This window comes from Myodes glareolus, chromosome 9, assembly GCF_982192425.1.
Source record: "Myodes glareolus chromosome 9, mMyoGla1.1, whole genome shotgun sequence".
Taxonomy (NCBI): domain Eukaryota; kingdom Metazoa; phylum Chordata; class Mammalia; order Rodentia; family Cricetidae; genus Myodes; species Myodes glareolus.
The window spans coordinates 48,895,608-48,910,373 of record NC_142034.1 but is presented as its reverse complement, the minus strand read 5'-3'; the positions used below and the strand labels follow the sequence as shown (position 1 = coordinate 48,910,373).

At 50.2% G+C, this 14,766-nt stretch overlaps 1 protein-coding gene across 9 annotated transcripts in view; it reads right to left on the bottom strand.

Moving 5' to 3' along the window:
• The window catches only part of Rap1gap2 (RAP1 GTPase activating protein 2), a 212,232-nt gene that overhangs the window by 90,321 nt on the left and 107,145 nt on the right, over positions 1-14,766 (bottom strand). For all 9 annotated transcript variants that reach the window (XM_087910327.1, XM_087910326.1, XM_087910333.1 and 6 more), the window contains one exon: positions 10,458-10,542. In XM_087910327.1, coding sequence (XP_087766453.1) covers positions 10,458-10,542 — 85 coding nt within the window. The remainder of the gene's footprint in view (positions 1-10,457; positions 10,543-14,766) is intronic.

The following is a 14,766-nucleotide window of genomic DNA, read 5'->3' as shown; positions in this document are numbered from 1 at the left end:
TGCTCGGAACTGTACTAGTGGCAATGCTTCAAGAAGGAAAGACATCACCACCCACTGGTTCTCAAGCCCCAGATACTAGACTTGAGGAACTGGTAGTAACACTTGTGCAAAGCGTAGGAGTAGGCTAGGGACGGAATATGGTAGCGCCTGCTGCCAAGTGGTCTCAGGGTAGCATGTACAGCAGTTAAAAGAGAAACATGGGTTTGTCGTGAAAGTCACCCTACAGATGTTTGAGTCACTGACCATGATGTCACTGACCATGACGGAGACTGAAATGTACTGCCTATATGGTGTCCAGACCATTACAAAGCCCTTGCCAGCCCATGTCCTCCTTATGCCTCACAGTGACCCAAAGGGCCTATGTCAGAGCTGAGGTTCTCAGAACACTGTAGATCTGCACAGAGTGGCACCATTAGTTACTAAACTCTGGGATCAAAGGGAAATGAGATGACTCAGAAGATAAAGGTGCTTGCTACTAAGCCTGGCAACCTGAGTTTTGATTCCTGGGGCTCATATGATGATGGGAGCAAAGCGACTCCCAAAGGTTGTTCTCCAATCCCAACAAGCACGCCATGACATGGACAACACACATACACACACACACACACACACACACACACACACACACACACACACACAAACAAAGTAATTTTGAAAACCAAAGTCCAGGTTCAGGATCAAGACTCTGTACGAGGTCAAGCGTATCTACTGGTCAGAGAACCAGGTGCTAAGTTCTGGGGCAGAATGAGTGGCCAGACCTCCAAATGCATAAGTAGGATGCAGAGCCCAGGAAGCATCCCCATGAGACACCTGAATGTCAAGCGTTCCATCAAGTACTGAGTTTGAGAGTAAGGTAGACCAATAACTGAGCTTTGACCCACCTCCTCCAGGCACCCAACGCCCAGAAGACAGATAGCTCGGGCAGAGTTCTGCAACCCAGGCTGCACCTCACACAGTCTGTTAGAGCCATGATGTCCTACCATCAGCCTTCCAACGGTCCCCACAACATCAGCATCAGCCCAGAAATGCAGGCTCCTTTCAATAGCAGCTGCAGAAAAGGGAACTAGGCGGGGGAAGCGCTCAGTGGGTGCCAACAGATCAGAAAGCATGATCCAAGGCCAACCTCAGAACTCCCCACAGTCCTGGACAATCCAAGTCTCTGCACAGTCCCATTCCACAAGCCTCTGTGAGGAGGATGACCTTGAAGGTCTTTCCTGTGCCCATAGGAACCACCTGGACTATAACTCCTGCTAAAGTCAGATCAGCCTTCCTGAGAATTCAAGAGTCCAGTCAGAAGCTTCCTGAACACCACTCCTCCAGGCCTGCGGTAGGTTGAGCTGGTTTCTACTTTTATCCTCTTCCAAGCATCCCATGGATATCTGCACCTAACAGGTAGGAATTTATGTCTGAGACAGAGGTACCCACAATATCAGGTCCCTCTGCTGTGGATGTGTGGTAAGGGAGAGGACTGGAAGTCCTCAGAGGAAACATGTTAGCATCAGAATAAATGAGGTGTGCATCCTTTCCTAACCCCAGTCCTAACAATAATCCTAAACTTAACCCTAGCCCTAGTCCCAACCCTAGCCCTAACCCTAACCCTTACCCTAAACTCAACTCTAGCCCTAGCTCTATCCCAAAGCACTGCTATCTTAGAAGCAAAGTATCACCCTTCAGAAAGAAATTTTTTTGCAGAAACAATAACAACTTTGAAGCACCACAGCCGCACATATGTGTTCTGAATGATAAGTGTACAGAATTTCAACCAATGACAAGCTCCAGGCACCCACTGCGTGGGAAAAAAATCTCTTGCTGTCCCTACTCCACAAATGAGGGTGGTAAGGCAAAGAAAACTCACACAGGTAAGAAGCCCCTTCATCTTGGTCAGACAGACTCCAGAAACTGTGAAGTTTACCACTTTATAGGTCTGATTACTTTGAAGAAGCCCTTTAGGGACCAGGTCACAGGGACTGGATTGGCATCCACACCAGTGGAGGATCACGGAACCAGAGTGAAAGTGTGGAAAGGGGCTGGGCTGTCGAATCAAAAGAGAGAAGAAAGAGATCCCCAGAGAGACAATTCGGGGAGCCCTGCTGTCCTGACCAACCAACCCACTCAGAGAGGGCACTGGAGGTCTGGTGACCTTGGCCAAGGCCTGTAACGCAGTCTCTGTACTGGCTGGTTTTTGTATCAGTTTGATTCTGCGGTCATTCTTAAAGAGAACCTCAATTGAGAACATGCCCCCACCAGATTGCTTGCTGATAATTAATAAGAAAGGGCCCAGCCCATTGTGGGTGGTATCACCTCTGGGCTGGTGGTCCTGGGTCCTATAAGAAAGCAGGCTGAGCAAGTCATGAGGAGCAAGCTGAAAGTAGCATCCTCCATGGCCTGTGCATCAGCTCCTGCCTCCCGGTTCCTGTTCCATTTGAGTTTCTGCCCTGACTGTGATGTGTATCTGTAAGCTGAAGGAAATCCTTTCCTCCCCAAGTTGCTTTTGCTCATGGTATTTTATCACAGCTATAGAAACCCCAAGACAGTCTCCATTAGAGACTTCTAAAAAAGGGTTAGAACCATCTGTCGAAAGGACACAGGTTCAAAAATAATGGGAATGGGCAAAGCTTTCACAAGCCAGTGGCTCTGGGCTCCGTAAAGAGAAGCAGTGATGATCTGTTTCTCGGGGATAAGAGCATCACACAAGTCACCACCATGACAGCACCTGCTGTGTCATGGGTTGCATCGCTGCTACTCAATGAGCTGCCAAAACACAGCCACTGTTACTGCGGGTGTCTGTTGTCCCCATGACAGAGGGAAAGAGACGGAGTCAAGGAGTCTATGCACTTGCTCAGAAGACTCCCTAAGAGTGGTAGTGTGTGGTAGTGGTTAGGACATGGGCTCTCGGGTACACCACGGGCTTGCTACTGAGCAGCTTCAGGACCTCCAACAAACAGCACAACCTCCCATGACTACATCAGGCAGAGGTGCCTAAAGTGACCCCTCTCAAATGATAGCTCCAAATGACTATGGGGGCTATCCACTGAGCTTGGTAGGATAGGACTGTGACGTCATGTGGAAGCTCTCAGGAAAGAGCACCACAATCAGCACGATCGATGACTGATCCATAAACAGGGAAGATGGTGAGTCATCAGCAGGATCAATGACTGATAGATACACAGGGGAAAAGGTGAGTCATGAGCTTTCAACTCCTCAGAGAGAGGAACGCCATGGCTGGCAGAGATGCCACACAGTACACACGTACACATCTATGGCCAGCAGGTGTTTTACTAAGACATCCAAGCAATTAAACAGGGGAAAAAAGGTGATGATCTTCTCGACAGGCGATGCTGGAACACTGGATGCCTGTACGCGGATAAGTTAACTGAGCCCTGACATCAAGCTACACACGAAGTAAGTAGACATAGATATCCATTGGGCTCAGCATCATCAGCCATTAGAAAAATACAAATTAAACCATAGTGAGCTGCTAATACACACCCACTGAGGAGGCTAAAACACTAAAGACTGACAATGGTCAATATTGGCAAAAACATAGAGCATCCAGGACCTAATGGCACTGCTGGTGGCAGGTACAATGGTGCAACCACTGACAGCCTGTCAGTTTTGTAAGACATTGAGCATTCGGGGGGACGTAGTTCAGAGGTAGAACACTTAACTAGCATACACAAATCCCACTAGAAAGAAATAATAATAATAAAATAAAGATAAAGACTCGGGCCAGGCATGGTGCCTCGTGCCTGTGATCTCAGCACACAGGAGACTAGGGGAGGCAGACAGTTGTAAGTCTAAGGCCAGACTAGCCTACAGAATGAGACTCGGGTCTCAAAGAAAAAAACAGCAAAAAGTTCACCTACTCTTCAGTGCAATGATTCTATTCCTTGATAATCCAAGAGAAAAGAAAATACAAGTTCAAACAAAATTATACTACAGCAGTCCGAGTTTTTGACTTTTATAGTATAGGCCAAACCAAAAACAATTCAACTGTCCCTCAACTGGAACACAAGTAAACCAATTGTGTCTTCATATGACAGAGTATTGCATCATCATAATAATAATAATTAATAATGGGCTAGGGGCTGGCACCAGGACAAAGGTGAGAGATGACTGGCCATGAGTCAGTGTAACAAGTCAAGGAGGGAGAGAGTAGTGAGCTCAGAAGAAAGGTGAGCTGTAGCCTTAGCCCAAGGGGATGCCAAGAACATCCTCTGATGTTCACTTCCTTCACACATACAAAGGTTATACAGCTGTCTCACCTACCACTGATGGAGAGTGGGAGGAGGGTTAGTGGCTCTGGGGACAAAGCCCTGAAGAAGCAACATAGGAGCAGACTGTTGGCACCTCTCTCAGGGGAGCCCCCAGCCTCCACCACCTTATTCTCCAAAGGAGAACTTCTGCCCAGAATGCCTCAGACTTGCATGAGGAGAACTTGAGAAGCTAAACAAGGGTCCCAGGCCAGCAGAACAGCCTATTTGGGACTCCAAGAACAACCCCACCAATTCAGGTCACAGTCAGCTCAAGCCCTGGAGAAATCAATGTCTAGGAGATGCTTTAGGGCATTTCCAACGTCTAGGACATTCTTCAAGAGAACCTGAGGGTCAGCCCTAATTCCTTCCCCTCCTCAGTGCAGCAATCTGGTCTACAGTTCCAAAGGGCCGCCCAACCTTGTCTCCCAGGGCCTTCATCTCCTTCATCTCCAGCTCTTCCTCTCTTCCCCACCGAGAAGATACTTTCAATCTGTGGGCTTCTCACATGCTGAGCCATATGGCTTCTTCTGCTAAGTTAAGGTCCCCTGTGAAGGCTCTTTGAGAGTCAAGGATCAATGCTTCTGGGTGGTCCCAGGGGGGACCCATAGAAAGCCAGACATACTGTGGGGTCTGCTAAATGCCTACCGGTCCTTTCGGATGTAGAAAGCAAATTCATGAAGAATAAAGCTCTAGCAGCAATCTACTGCACACTCGGGCAGCCAGTCCCCAGCCCCACTCCTATGCTACACTGCCCATTCTCAGCTTGGGCTCTGGCTGGGAACTGGGCTCCTGTTTCAGCCCATCTGCTCAGCTTTTTCTCAGCTTCATACTGGGGGTAGGAAATTCCCTAGGAAAACAAGCTACACGGAGAGAGAGGAGGACCAGTCTGAGACTCTACCTATCCAAAAAAAAGGAAACGGATCATCAATCCCTGACCCAAACCACACTACCTGAGTCATACTACCAAGAGAACCAGGTGAGCCCTTCTCTTGCTTGGGTGGCAGAAAACTGATTCAAGGGACTAGGGAGATGGTTCACTCAGTAAAGAACTTGCCATGTAAGCATCAGGACTTGAGTTCAATCCCCAGAACCCATTTAAAAAGCCAGGCATGGGGCCAACAGATATGGCTCAGCAAGTAAAGGAAAAGGCGATTCCTGCCAAATCTGACGACCTGAACTCTGGGATCCGTATGGTGGAATGAGAGACGACCTCTACTAGTTGTTCTCTGACCCCCATACTTGAGATATGGCACATGTGTACACACACACACACACACACACACACACACACACACACACACACACACGAGAGAGAGAGAGAGAGAGAGAGAGGGGGGGGGGTAGGAACCTAAATAAATAAACAAATAAAGTTAAAGCCAAGTGTGGCAGCAGTACTTTTAACCTTAACTCTACAGAGGCAGAAACAAGCTAGTGGGCTACTGGATAGATAAAATATCCTGGGGTTTGATGGTCGGCCAACTTGGCTTACTTAGCAAGCTCTCAGCCAGTGAGAGATATTGTCTCAAAAAACAACATGAGCTGGGTGGTGGTGGCACACACCTTTAATTCCAGCACTTGGGAGGCAGAGACAGGCAGATCTCTGTGAGTTCAAGGCCAGCCTGGTCTACAGAGTGAGTTCCAGGACAGGCTCCAAAGCTACAGAGAAACCCTGACTCAAACAAACAAACAAATAACATGAAAGTAAGAACGGACTTTCTGTAAGGAACAAAGGCTCAATGGACATGCAAGGGTGAGAGTAAGAAAGGATAATGGGGAGTGAGCATAATCAAATAGTGTGTGTGTGTGTGTGTGTGTGTAATTTCCAAAGAACAAAAAGGTCAAAATAAAAATGTGATTGTTTGATGCCGCCCTGGAAACAGAAACAAAAACAGGGAAGCATGAAAAGATCTCCTAGATATAAGACAGAGACTCGAGAGATGGTTCAGTGGTTAGGACTACTCTTCCAAAGGACCTGGGTTCAATTCCCTATACCCACGTGGCAAATCACAACCATCTGTGACTTCATTTCCAAGGAGGGGCCTCCACAGGCACTACACACACGATGCTCACAGATATACATGAGGGTAAAATACCTATGCACATTTGCAAATAAATAAATAAAAGTTAAAGATTGGGCCAAAGGCCCAGAGCACACTCCTTTAATCTGACTGGTTTCAGGACAACTCAGACACCCTAAGCCAGGGGTCAAGGGCCCAAAAGACCGAGAAAGGGTCCCTCCAGGAGCTCAGTGCCAGGCAGGATGAACGAATCAGCAAAAAGTAACAGCACTGAGGGATGAGTGCAGCCTTGGGACTCTCTATCTGCACTGAACCAATCAGTGTGCTGTGAGCACCGTGGCTTTAAATCCCTGGAAAGCAGTTAGCTTCATACAATGGGGACATTTCCTAGCCAGAGAGTCAAACCACAGCCACAGAATAACATAACAGACACAAAGAGACCAGAAACAACAGGCTCCAACCCAGCTTCATACAAGATCCCCGCCCAGAATCTTTAAGGCAAGCCCCAGCTCCTTCATTTCCTAGCTGACCCTGCCTTTAGAGTCTGGACACAAAAGTCACAGACTGGGAACTTCCTGAGCTGAATCCTGAGTTTTTCAAAAGATGGTGCCTAAAGCAGGGCATGACTTCTGATTGTGAGCCTTAGGGTTCACCGAGGATGGTTGAGGGTCTGCTCTGGGCCTGCCTGAGGCTCCCTCCCTGACAACCCCAAAAACCCCCATAGTCAAAGTGCTCTCTTCCTCTTCCTCCCCCATCCTCTCCTTATCCCTCCCCCTCCCCTTCCTCTCCCCCTCTCCCTCCCCCTTACCTTTCCCCTCCACCTCACCTTCTCCCTATTTCTCTCTCCCCCTCCCCTTCTCTCTCTCCCTCCCCCTCCCCCTCTCCTTCTCCCTCTCTCTTTCTCCCTCCCCCTCTCCCTCCCTCTCTTTTTCTCTCTCCCCCTTCCCTTCCTCTCCTCCCCCTCTCCCTCTTCCTTTCCTCTCTCTCTTTCTCCCTCTCCCTCCCCCTCTCCCTCTTCAGCTCCCTCCTCTCCCACTCGGTCTCTTTCTACCATTTGGTCCTCCCCTTCCCACAGGTCCACACACCAGTGTCACCCTGTCTCAGGGACTGTCGACACTCCCTGATGCTCAGCGTCTCCACTCACTCCTCAGCACTGCCATCTGCTGTCACCCCACCTCTCCAGGAAGGGCCTTAGTCATGTCCCAGCAAACACCAGGCCATTCTGCACAGTGTTCCTCTGTGCCATCCACATCACACTTGGCCTCACCCCAGCAACTGGCTCGGCTGTCCATCCCTCAGGGTGAAATGCTCTTCCCTTTGTGTCCATATACAGCTTCTTCCACCACACTGTCCTCAGAACATCTCCTCTTCCCATTCCACACCCTCCTGAGACAGCTGCCTCAGGCCTGTGAACACAGCAGGATCAACCTGACCCTTCGTCCTGCTGAGCTATCCCACCTCAGGAAAACGCTTGCACCAGGTTCCACTGCTCCAGACCTCAGGCCCATTCTTGCCTCCTCTCTTCAAATCACCTTGTCCATCAACCTACCACCTGAGAACGCTGAACTCTATTTCCAAATAACCCTGCTGGTGCCCTGGACAAAAACCCCACCCTCTTCCCCTGTCCTCCAGCAGTGACCTCCAGGACATCTGCTCGTTCACACTCTGTTCCAGTCCTCGCAGCTGTCAGAATAAATGCTTGCAGGCCCATCACAGCCAGGGGCAATGGACACCTATGATCTCTGCATTAGAAGGCCAAAGACAGCAGGATTAACAGTCAGAGTTACACAGTAAGACCTTGTCTAAAACAAAACAAAAACAAAACAGTACCTCTCCACAGCCCTTAATTAGGAAAAAAAAAAATCTAAAACGTTTAACAAACCTTCTGCTTGACCTATGGACTGCCTTCAGGTCCCTAACTCAGGATGCTCCAGTGCTTCTGGTCTTTTCAGTTCCTCTCTCTCCTTCCACCTCGTCCCTGGGATCGCTGAGTTGCTCTGGGTCTCTGGTCACCAGGAATGCTGGTGAGATGCAGGTGCCATTGGGCAATTGGAAGCAGGGCCTGCGACGGCATTCCTGAGAGGCGCTCTGACACTGCAAGTGTGGCTGGTCCTTTTACCTCACTCTGCGTAGAAAGGGTCCTAAGTGCCGCCCTGACTCTACCTTAGTGTTGGGCCTTCTCAACACTCAGAGCCCATCTGATCTAAAACCGCATTTCCTCAAAGAAGCCCACTTGGCCCTGTCCAAGATCTCCTCAAGTCCTGCCCTCTGTCCTTCCTATGGGATATGGGGCTTCCCCTGAGGACATTCACCTCCCCTAACTGTCCATCCCTCACTCTTGCCTTTCCCTTTTCAACTTCTGGCTCCCTGAATGGACTATGAACTCCAAGAAAAAAGAGACCACAACATCTTATTCATCCCTGGGTCACTGCAGAACCACCCAGCACTGGGCCTGTGGTCTCAGCAGTCCCTACAACCGTCCTGTCTACCCTGTGCCCATTTCCCCTCTGGAGCGGGGCTTCAGTTTTCCTTCCAGGAGCCACCCCACCCCTTCTCTCAGTTTCCCTGGTATAGGCCACGAGGTTCAAGCCTGTCCAATCACAGCATTCCATTTCTCTAGCCAGTGAGCTTCCTCCCTGGGACTCTGTCAGAACTTCTAGCAAAAAGCTATTCTTTTTCCATGTGAGCTACTTAGTCCATAGGAGCTGCCACCACCGTCCCACGTCACTGAAGCAAAGCTTAACCAAGAACGAAACATTGCAGAAGAGAGCGGGAAGGGTAGCTCCCCCCAGACGGGGCCATGCCTGGGAAAGTTCCTAGCAGTGCTTCTGTCACTTACAACCAAGTCCTGACTAACGCAATGCTCCAATAAACACCGGGTGTTGAATGAATTAAACAGTCATGCAAGCGGAGTCTGCCAAGAGAACTCTCTGACTCCTCCTAGGCCTCCTCATTCTCCCTATAAACACTTGCTCGCCATGAGCCGAGACGATCTTCCCACGACCAGCTCTGCAGACTGAAGGGCTGGAACTCAGATCGACCACACGGTCCTCGGTGTTACTCTGTGCCAGCAAACGGTCATACACTATCCCAGACTAGGCTGGCAAAGGTGGCCTGGCTTTGGATACCCAGGTATTCCCACCAAGAAAAGAGTTGTCCCATCCATCTTGTACCCTGTCCCACCCACATCCCACCCACCTCTGAATGCCAGGCCCAGCTAGGGCTCTGCTACCATTGTCAATAGTCTCACAAACGCCATGCTGCTCAGCACGAGGCAGACATAGGCCATGGGGTGCAGTTTATCTGCTGCCTTTGGGGTGTCAGCGAGGAGGGGAGCCACACAAAGCAGCAGGGAAGAGATGCCAATCACTTCTTGGGAGTCGTCTCAGAGCAGAGTCTCAGGACCAGCACACCAGCAGGCCTCAAAGGCCTTCAGGTGACACAGGAGGCAGGAAATGATCTCACATCTAGTCTTTACCCCCACAAAAGGTGAAGCTGCAAGTTGGAGGTGGGGTGTAGCTGAGCCAACAGTCCTCCTTGAAGCTCAGCCTAGGGTGGTCATCCCATAGTAGTTGGAGGTGGACATAAAAAGCAGAAGGGTGTGGAAGGGGGGATAAAGTCCCCTTTCTGGGAAGGGGAGGTCCTAGGCTTGGAACCAAAGATGAGGTTCTCTACAAAAGAGGCTTCCAACTGAAGCTTCAGCACAAGTCGCCCATAGAGACTAAAGCAACAGACAACTTTCCCACAGAGACTAGGGCAGCAAAGCCATCTTAGAGGGGCCTATCAAAGGCAGGCAGAGTAGCATTCAAATGCTACAAGTCCTAGAGGGCCCACCTAGGTCCCGCTGTCCTGGATGACAGCCCCTTTAATACCTAGTTGCATTTAGTCCCTCTTCTTCCTCCAACGTGGACTCCTTGTTCCCAATCCCACCATTCCCCATGATTCTCACTAATTCAAGCATCCTGCCAACCCCACTGCAGACCGGTCTGCTTCTTCACTGCACCTTAACACAGACTCCACACCAGTCACACCTTCCTTCCATGCCATGTCCTCCCGAAGCATGGGACACTCCACGGCCCTCACTGGAACCAAAGCAACTGGACATGACGCTAAAACAGCAGCAAGACCACACGACGTTCCCAGGCACCCCCTCCCTCCCACTTCCTGTCTTTGAGCCTCTTACCTTCATGGTTGGGGGTGCAGTGAGAGGAGGGGACAGTGGCCGATCTGGGAGGGTCACATCCGAGCTGTTGGCCAGCTCCTGCTTCCTACAAAGAGATCAAAGGACACAGAAGCTGTGAGCAAAGGCTGTCTTGAACCTTCCCTCTGTGATCTAAGAGCGGCTGAGCTTGAAGACATGGAGAAGGATGCAGAAGACTAAAGCTGACTGCATTTCTACCCTGGAATGTACTGACACCGAAAGCAGTACTGCGGCAAGGGCAGGCCCTAGTCCACCAGGACATGTAAGTCCTCAGGGGCATGCCAGAACCTCCAAGAATGGACCCCAAGAATCTGCTTTACCTAGCTCCTCACATGGTTCTGATGTACCCAAAGTCTCAGAACCACAGTTTTAAAAGACACAGGACTAGGGTCAGAAAGAGAGGGGGAGAGGGGTCATCATGTAGAATTCATTTTCACATGAGCATCTCTGTCCATTTGAACATGCACACACCCACACACCCAAAAAAAAATGCCGGCACACATACACACACACACACACACACACACACCCTGGCCACAGACCCAACCCTTGCGAGGACAGGGTTGCCTACTATAAAAGCTGCAGGTAAAACTTATTTAAGTCCATATGGGATAGAACCAGGTTTGAGGCAGCTAAACAGAGTTGAGTCACCATGGAAACACTGCTCTCACACACTCCCCACTTCCCATCTGGCCCTTGCTGGTGACCATAGAAAGCTTGTTTGCTGTCCCATCACCAGGCAGACTGCTTAGGTTGGGAGAAACCTCCAGAGTGAGTTATGCAACAGGGCCATCTGGGCAGAAACGAGGGATTTCCCTAATGGGCAATGGACTCTGATGTGCCCTAGAGGGGAGGAATCGAAAGGCAAGACAATAACCCTGAGAGCCTACAAAGATCCTAACTGAGCTGTTAAAGCCTTTAGCTTAGAGAAGCCCCACCATGAAGCACCCAACAGGCAGCCCATTGCCCATGTCTGTGTTAAATGGTGGGTCCAAGACCCACCATTCCCCATTGGAGAGAACACTCTGTACCTCTTCCCAGATCATGTCCTGCCAGTAGTAGTTACAGCCCCAATCCAGGCTGCTCCATGAAGGAAACCTACATTCCTTAGAGCCATACTCCCCAACTTTCTAGAGAGAAATCCCTGCCCTGGAGCCCAGATACAGTCTCACACTGGCTCCCCAAGACCACAGGCCCGGACAGTCTAATACTTCTTGAGAAACCTAGCTAGGGACAGCACCGCACTGCCTACCACAGAGCCCCTTGCTTTGCTCGCAGCTAGCCACCCGCTCTCTCCTCTAAGCGGCCAGACAGGGAGACCGGTGAATATCTGGCTTGGCTCAGGATCCACATGACTCCACTAATCTCAACCCTGGCCAGCTCCCTTTCTCTCCTCAATCTGCCTGCATCCTTACTTCTTCCAGCACCTTGGTAAGAGGACTTAAGTGGAAGAGGTCTCCTCCCTCCTGGTCCAGACTGTTACTGGCCAAGAACCAGAAAGGACAAGATTCAGCAATGTGTGTGTGTGTCTGTGTGTGTGTGTGTGCACACACAAACGCAGCACACACAAACACACGCGCACACACAAACGCAGGAGTTTTTCCTGCCTCTCAACACAAGTCACCAGCCTCACTTCCCATGTATCGACTCAGTCGTGGCAGTTCTGCTGCCCTCACCTGCCTCCTGATGTCGCTGGCCCAGCACGGCCTCTGCCCTGCGCCCACTGCCACTCATACCTCTTTCAAGCAGCCACTTCTTCCCTTGATGGGCCTGTCCCATGGGAGCCAGAAAGGGGAAAAGGGAAGGTTGATCAAGGGTGGGAAATACCATATTCGGGGACCCCAGGCAGAGATTAGGGCAACTCCCTTGGGATTTGGGAGGCTGGTGGGGAACGGAGAAGAGGCAAATCCTCCATGAGAGAACACAGGCTGCTCTGGGCTCAACTTCCAACCAGGCTTTGGTAGGTAGACGACTTCAAGTGCACCTATAACAGAGGCATACTTACCATCCCTCTTGGCACACTCTTGACTCCTTCCCTTCCTCCAATTTAAGAGCTGAATGTCTATTATCAGTTAAACTGATATATCTAAAAAGGGTATATCTCAATCTGCAGTACCTCCGAATGGGGCCTTATTTGAAAACAGTCTCTGCAGATGTAATTGAGTCAAGATGAAGCCACAAGATGGGCCTTTACTATGCCCAGTGCCCATGTAAGAAGACACCCATGTCACCATGTCACCATCACGGCATGATGGACTCAGATAGTAGAGCGACGTGGCTGCAGGTGGAGGAATGCGAGGATTGCACCCACCCAGGAACTAGAAGACACAGGGAGGACTCTTCCCCCACGGTCATCAAGCAAGTGTTTCTATTGACATCTGGTTGGAGTCCCAACTTCCAGAGCTGAGAAAAGGAATGTCTGCTGCCTCTGGCCAATTCTAGCACTTGGTCACAGCAGCCCTGGGAAGGTAAGAACACGGGACAAGTTCTCACCTCTATCCTTGTCCTTGTGACTGAAAGACCAGAATGAAGAAGGTGAAACCCCAGCTTCTACCACGACCCCACCCCCTAATCTGATCAGCTGAGTCCGACCTTGCCCTGCCCGAGCCCTCATGCCAATGACATTTCCATCTGAGCTATTGTCACCCCCAGGCCAGACCTGGCACCAGCTGGCACAAAGATAAGATAAGGTGAGAGCCACACACGCAACGCAGTTTCTGCTCTTTCTCTAGCACTCGGCAAACACATCACACAGGAGTAGGTGAAAGTGATGTGATTCCATCCAGGGATAACCTTGACCACTCTCACTGGTTATAAGCAAAAGGTAAATCATTAGCAGAAGCAACAAGATTCTTGTGATCCAGTGTCATGACTCTGAGATTGAAAACTGCCCCTGCCACTGACCCAAACACGAACATAGGCTGTAAGGACACATGGCCCAGTATGTATCCAGGAAATACGCAAGGGAAGGTGCTGGTGATAGGGACAGGCGGTGGAGAGGAGAGGGGGAGAGAAGGATGGGGAGAAGGCAGAGAGGAGGAGGAAGAGCCTACTCTCAGCTGAAACAGAGAGGCACGCAGGCACTAAATGGGCAGGTCACTGGGAATTTCTGGAGGCACTGCCCACTCCACATATCTGCTGCCGCAGAGTCAAATGGGCTAATGCTCTCGACTCTGAGACTGACTACTAGAAGCCTAGGAGATCTCAGGGCAGAGGGGAGGGTGCAGGGTGGCCAGGAGAGGCCCCACCTGGCTTTAGCAAAATGCAGTCTAAGCAGAGAAGAACAGTAAAGCTGGGCAGAGCCCTTGGGAGGTCCCTATGACAGCAGCTCAGCATCCAGGATTCATGTCTCTACCCTCAAAAGGCCTGGGCCTTATGCAACAACACTCGGCCTTTTGCACACTGCTATGCAGTGTCCTACAGCCAGAATCAAGGGATTCCTGGGTTCAAAGTCGGTTCTTCCTGCTACTCTGTCACATGACCTCACCTCTCTGCCTTGGTGCCTTCACCTGCAAACACAGGAGTGGCAATGTTCTGAGGAAGTAAAAGCAATGCTGTGGAATAAAAATATGAAGTTCTGTACAAATTTAGACTAGGGTAATGACAATATGATTCATAAAATGGTGATCTGGGACCAGAAAAATGGCTCAATGGGCAAAGCCACAAAAGCCTGAGTTCAGTCTCCAAGCCCCACATGGTAGAAATAAAGAACTGACTCCCACAGGTTGTCCTCTGGCTTCCACTTGCACACTGTGGCATATGGGCACACCAGTGCACACGCGCACACAAAGAGGTATGTCCATGGAGCGGAGTGGACTTAATAAAAAAAAAGATAAAAATCAATAAACAAAACCAAATGGTGATCTAGCCTCCAAGTGGAGAAAGAGAAGCAAGGATCCAGGCTGTTTAAGCATCTTGAAAAACATTTATATCATCTCAAATAAAGCAACAGTTCTTGCCCCTGGAGATCTGCTCCCAGGATCATAACCACCCACTGGTTAATAATCAACAGCAAGAAAATATCCACCTAGCAACAGATGGCCCTGGGGCCAGGTGCAGGGCCTCTTCCGGCAGAGCTCTCACAAACCTTCGTCTCCCAGCACCCGAGCTCCCCAGCCACCCCACAGACACTTACACTTGCTTTCCAAATCAGCCAAGCTAGAGGAATACAGACAGCCGGATGCTTTGACTAGCTTCTCAAGAGAAGGAAACAACAAGGGATGTAAAACATGAGACACGGGAGGGAAGGGGAGAAATTACCCAAATGTTCCAGCCAATGAGTGGTGGGCCA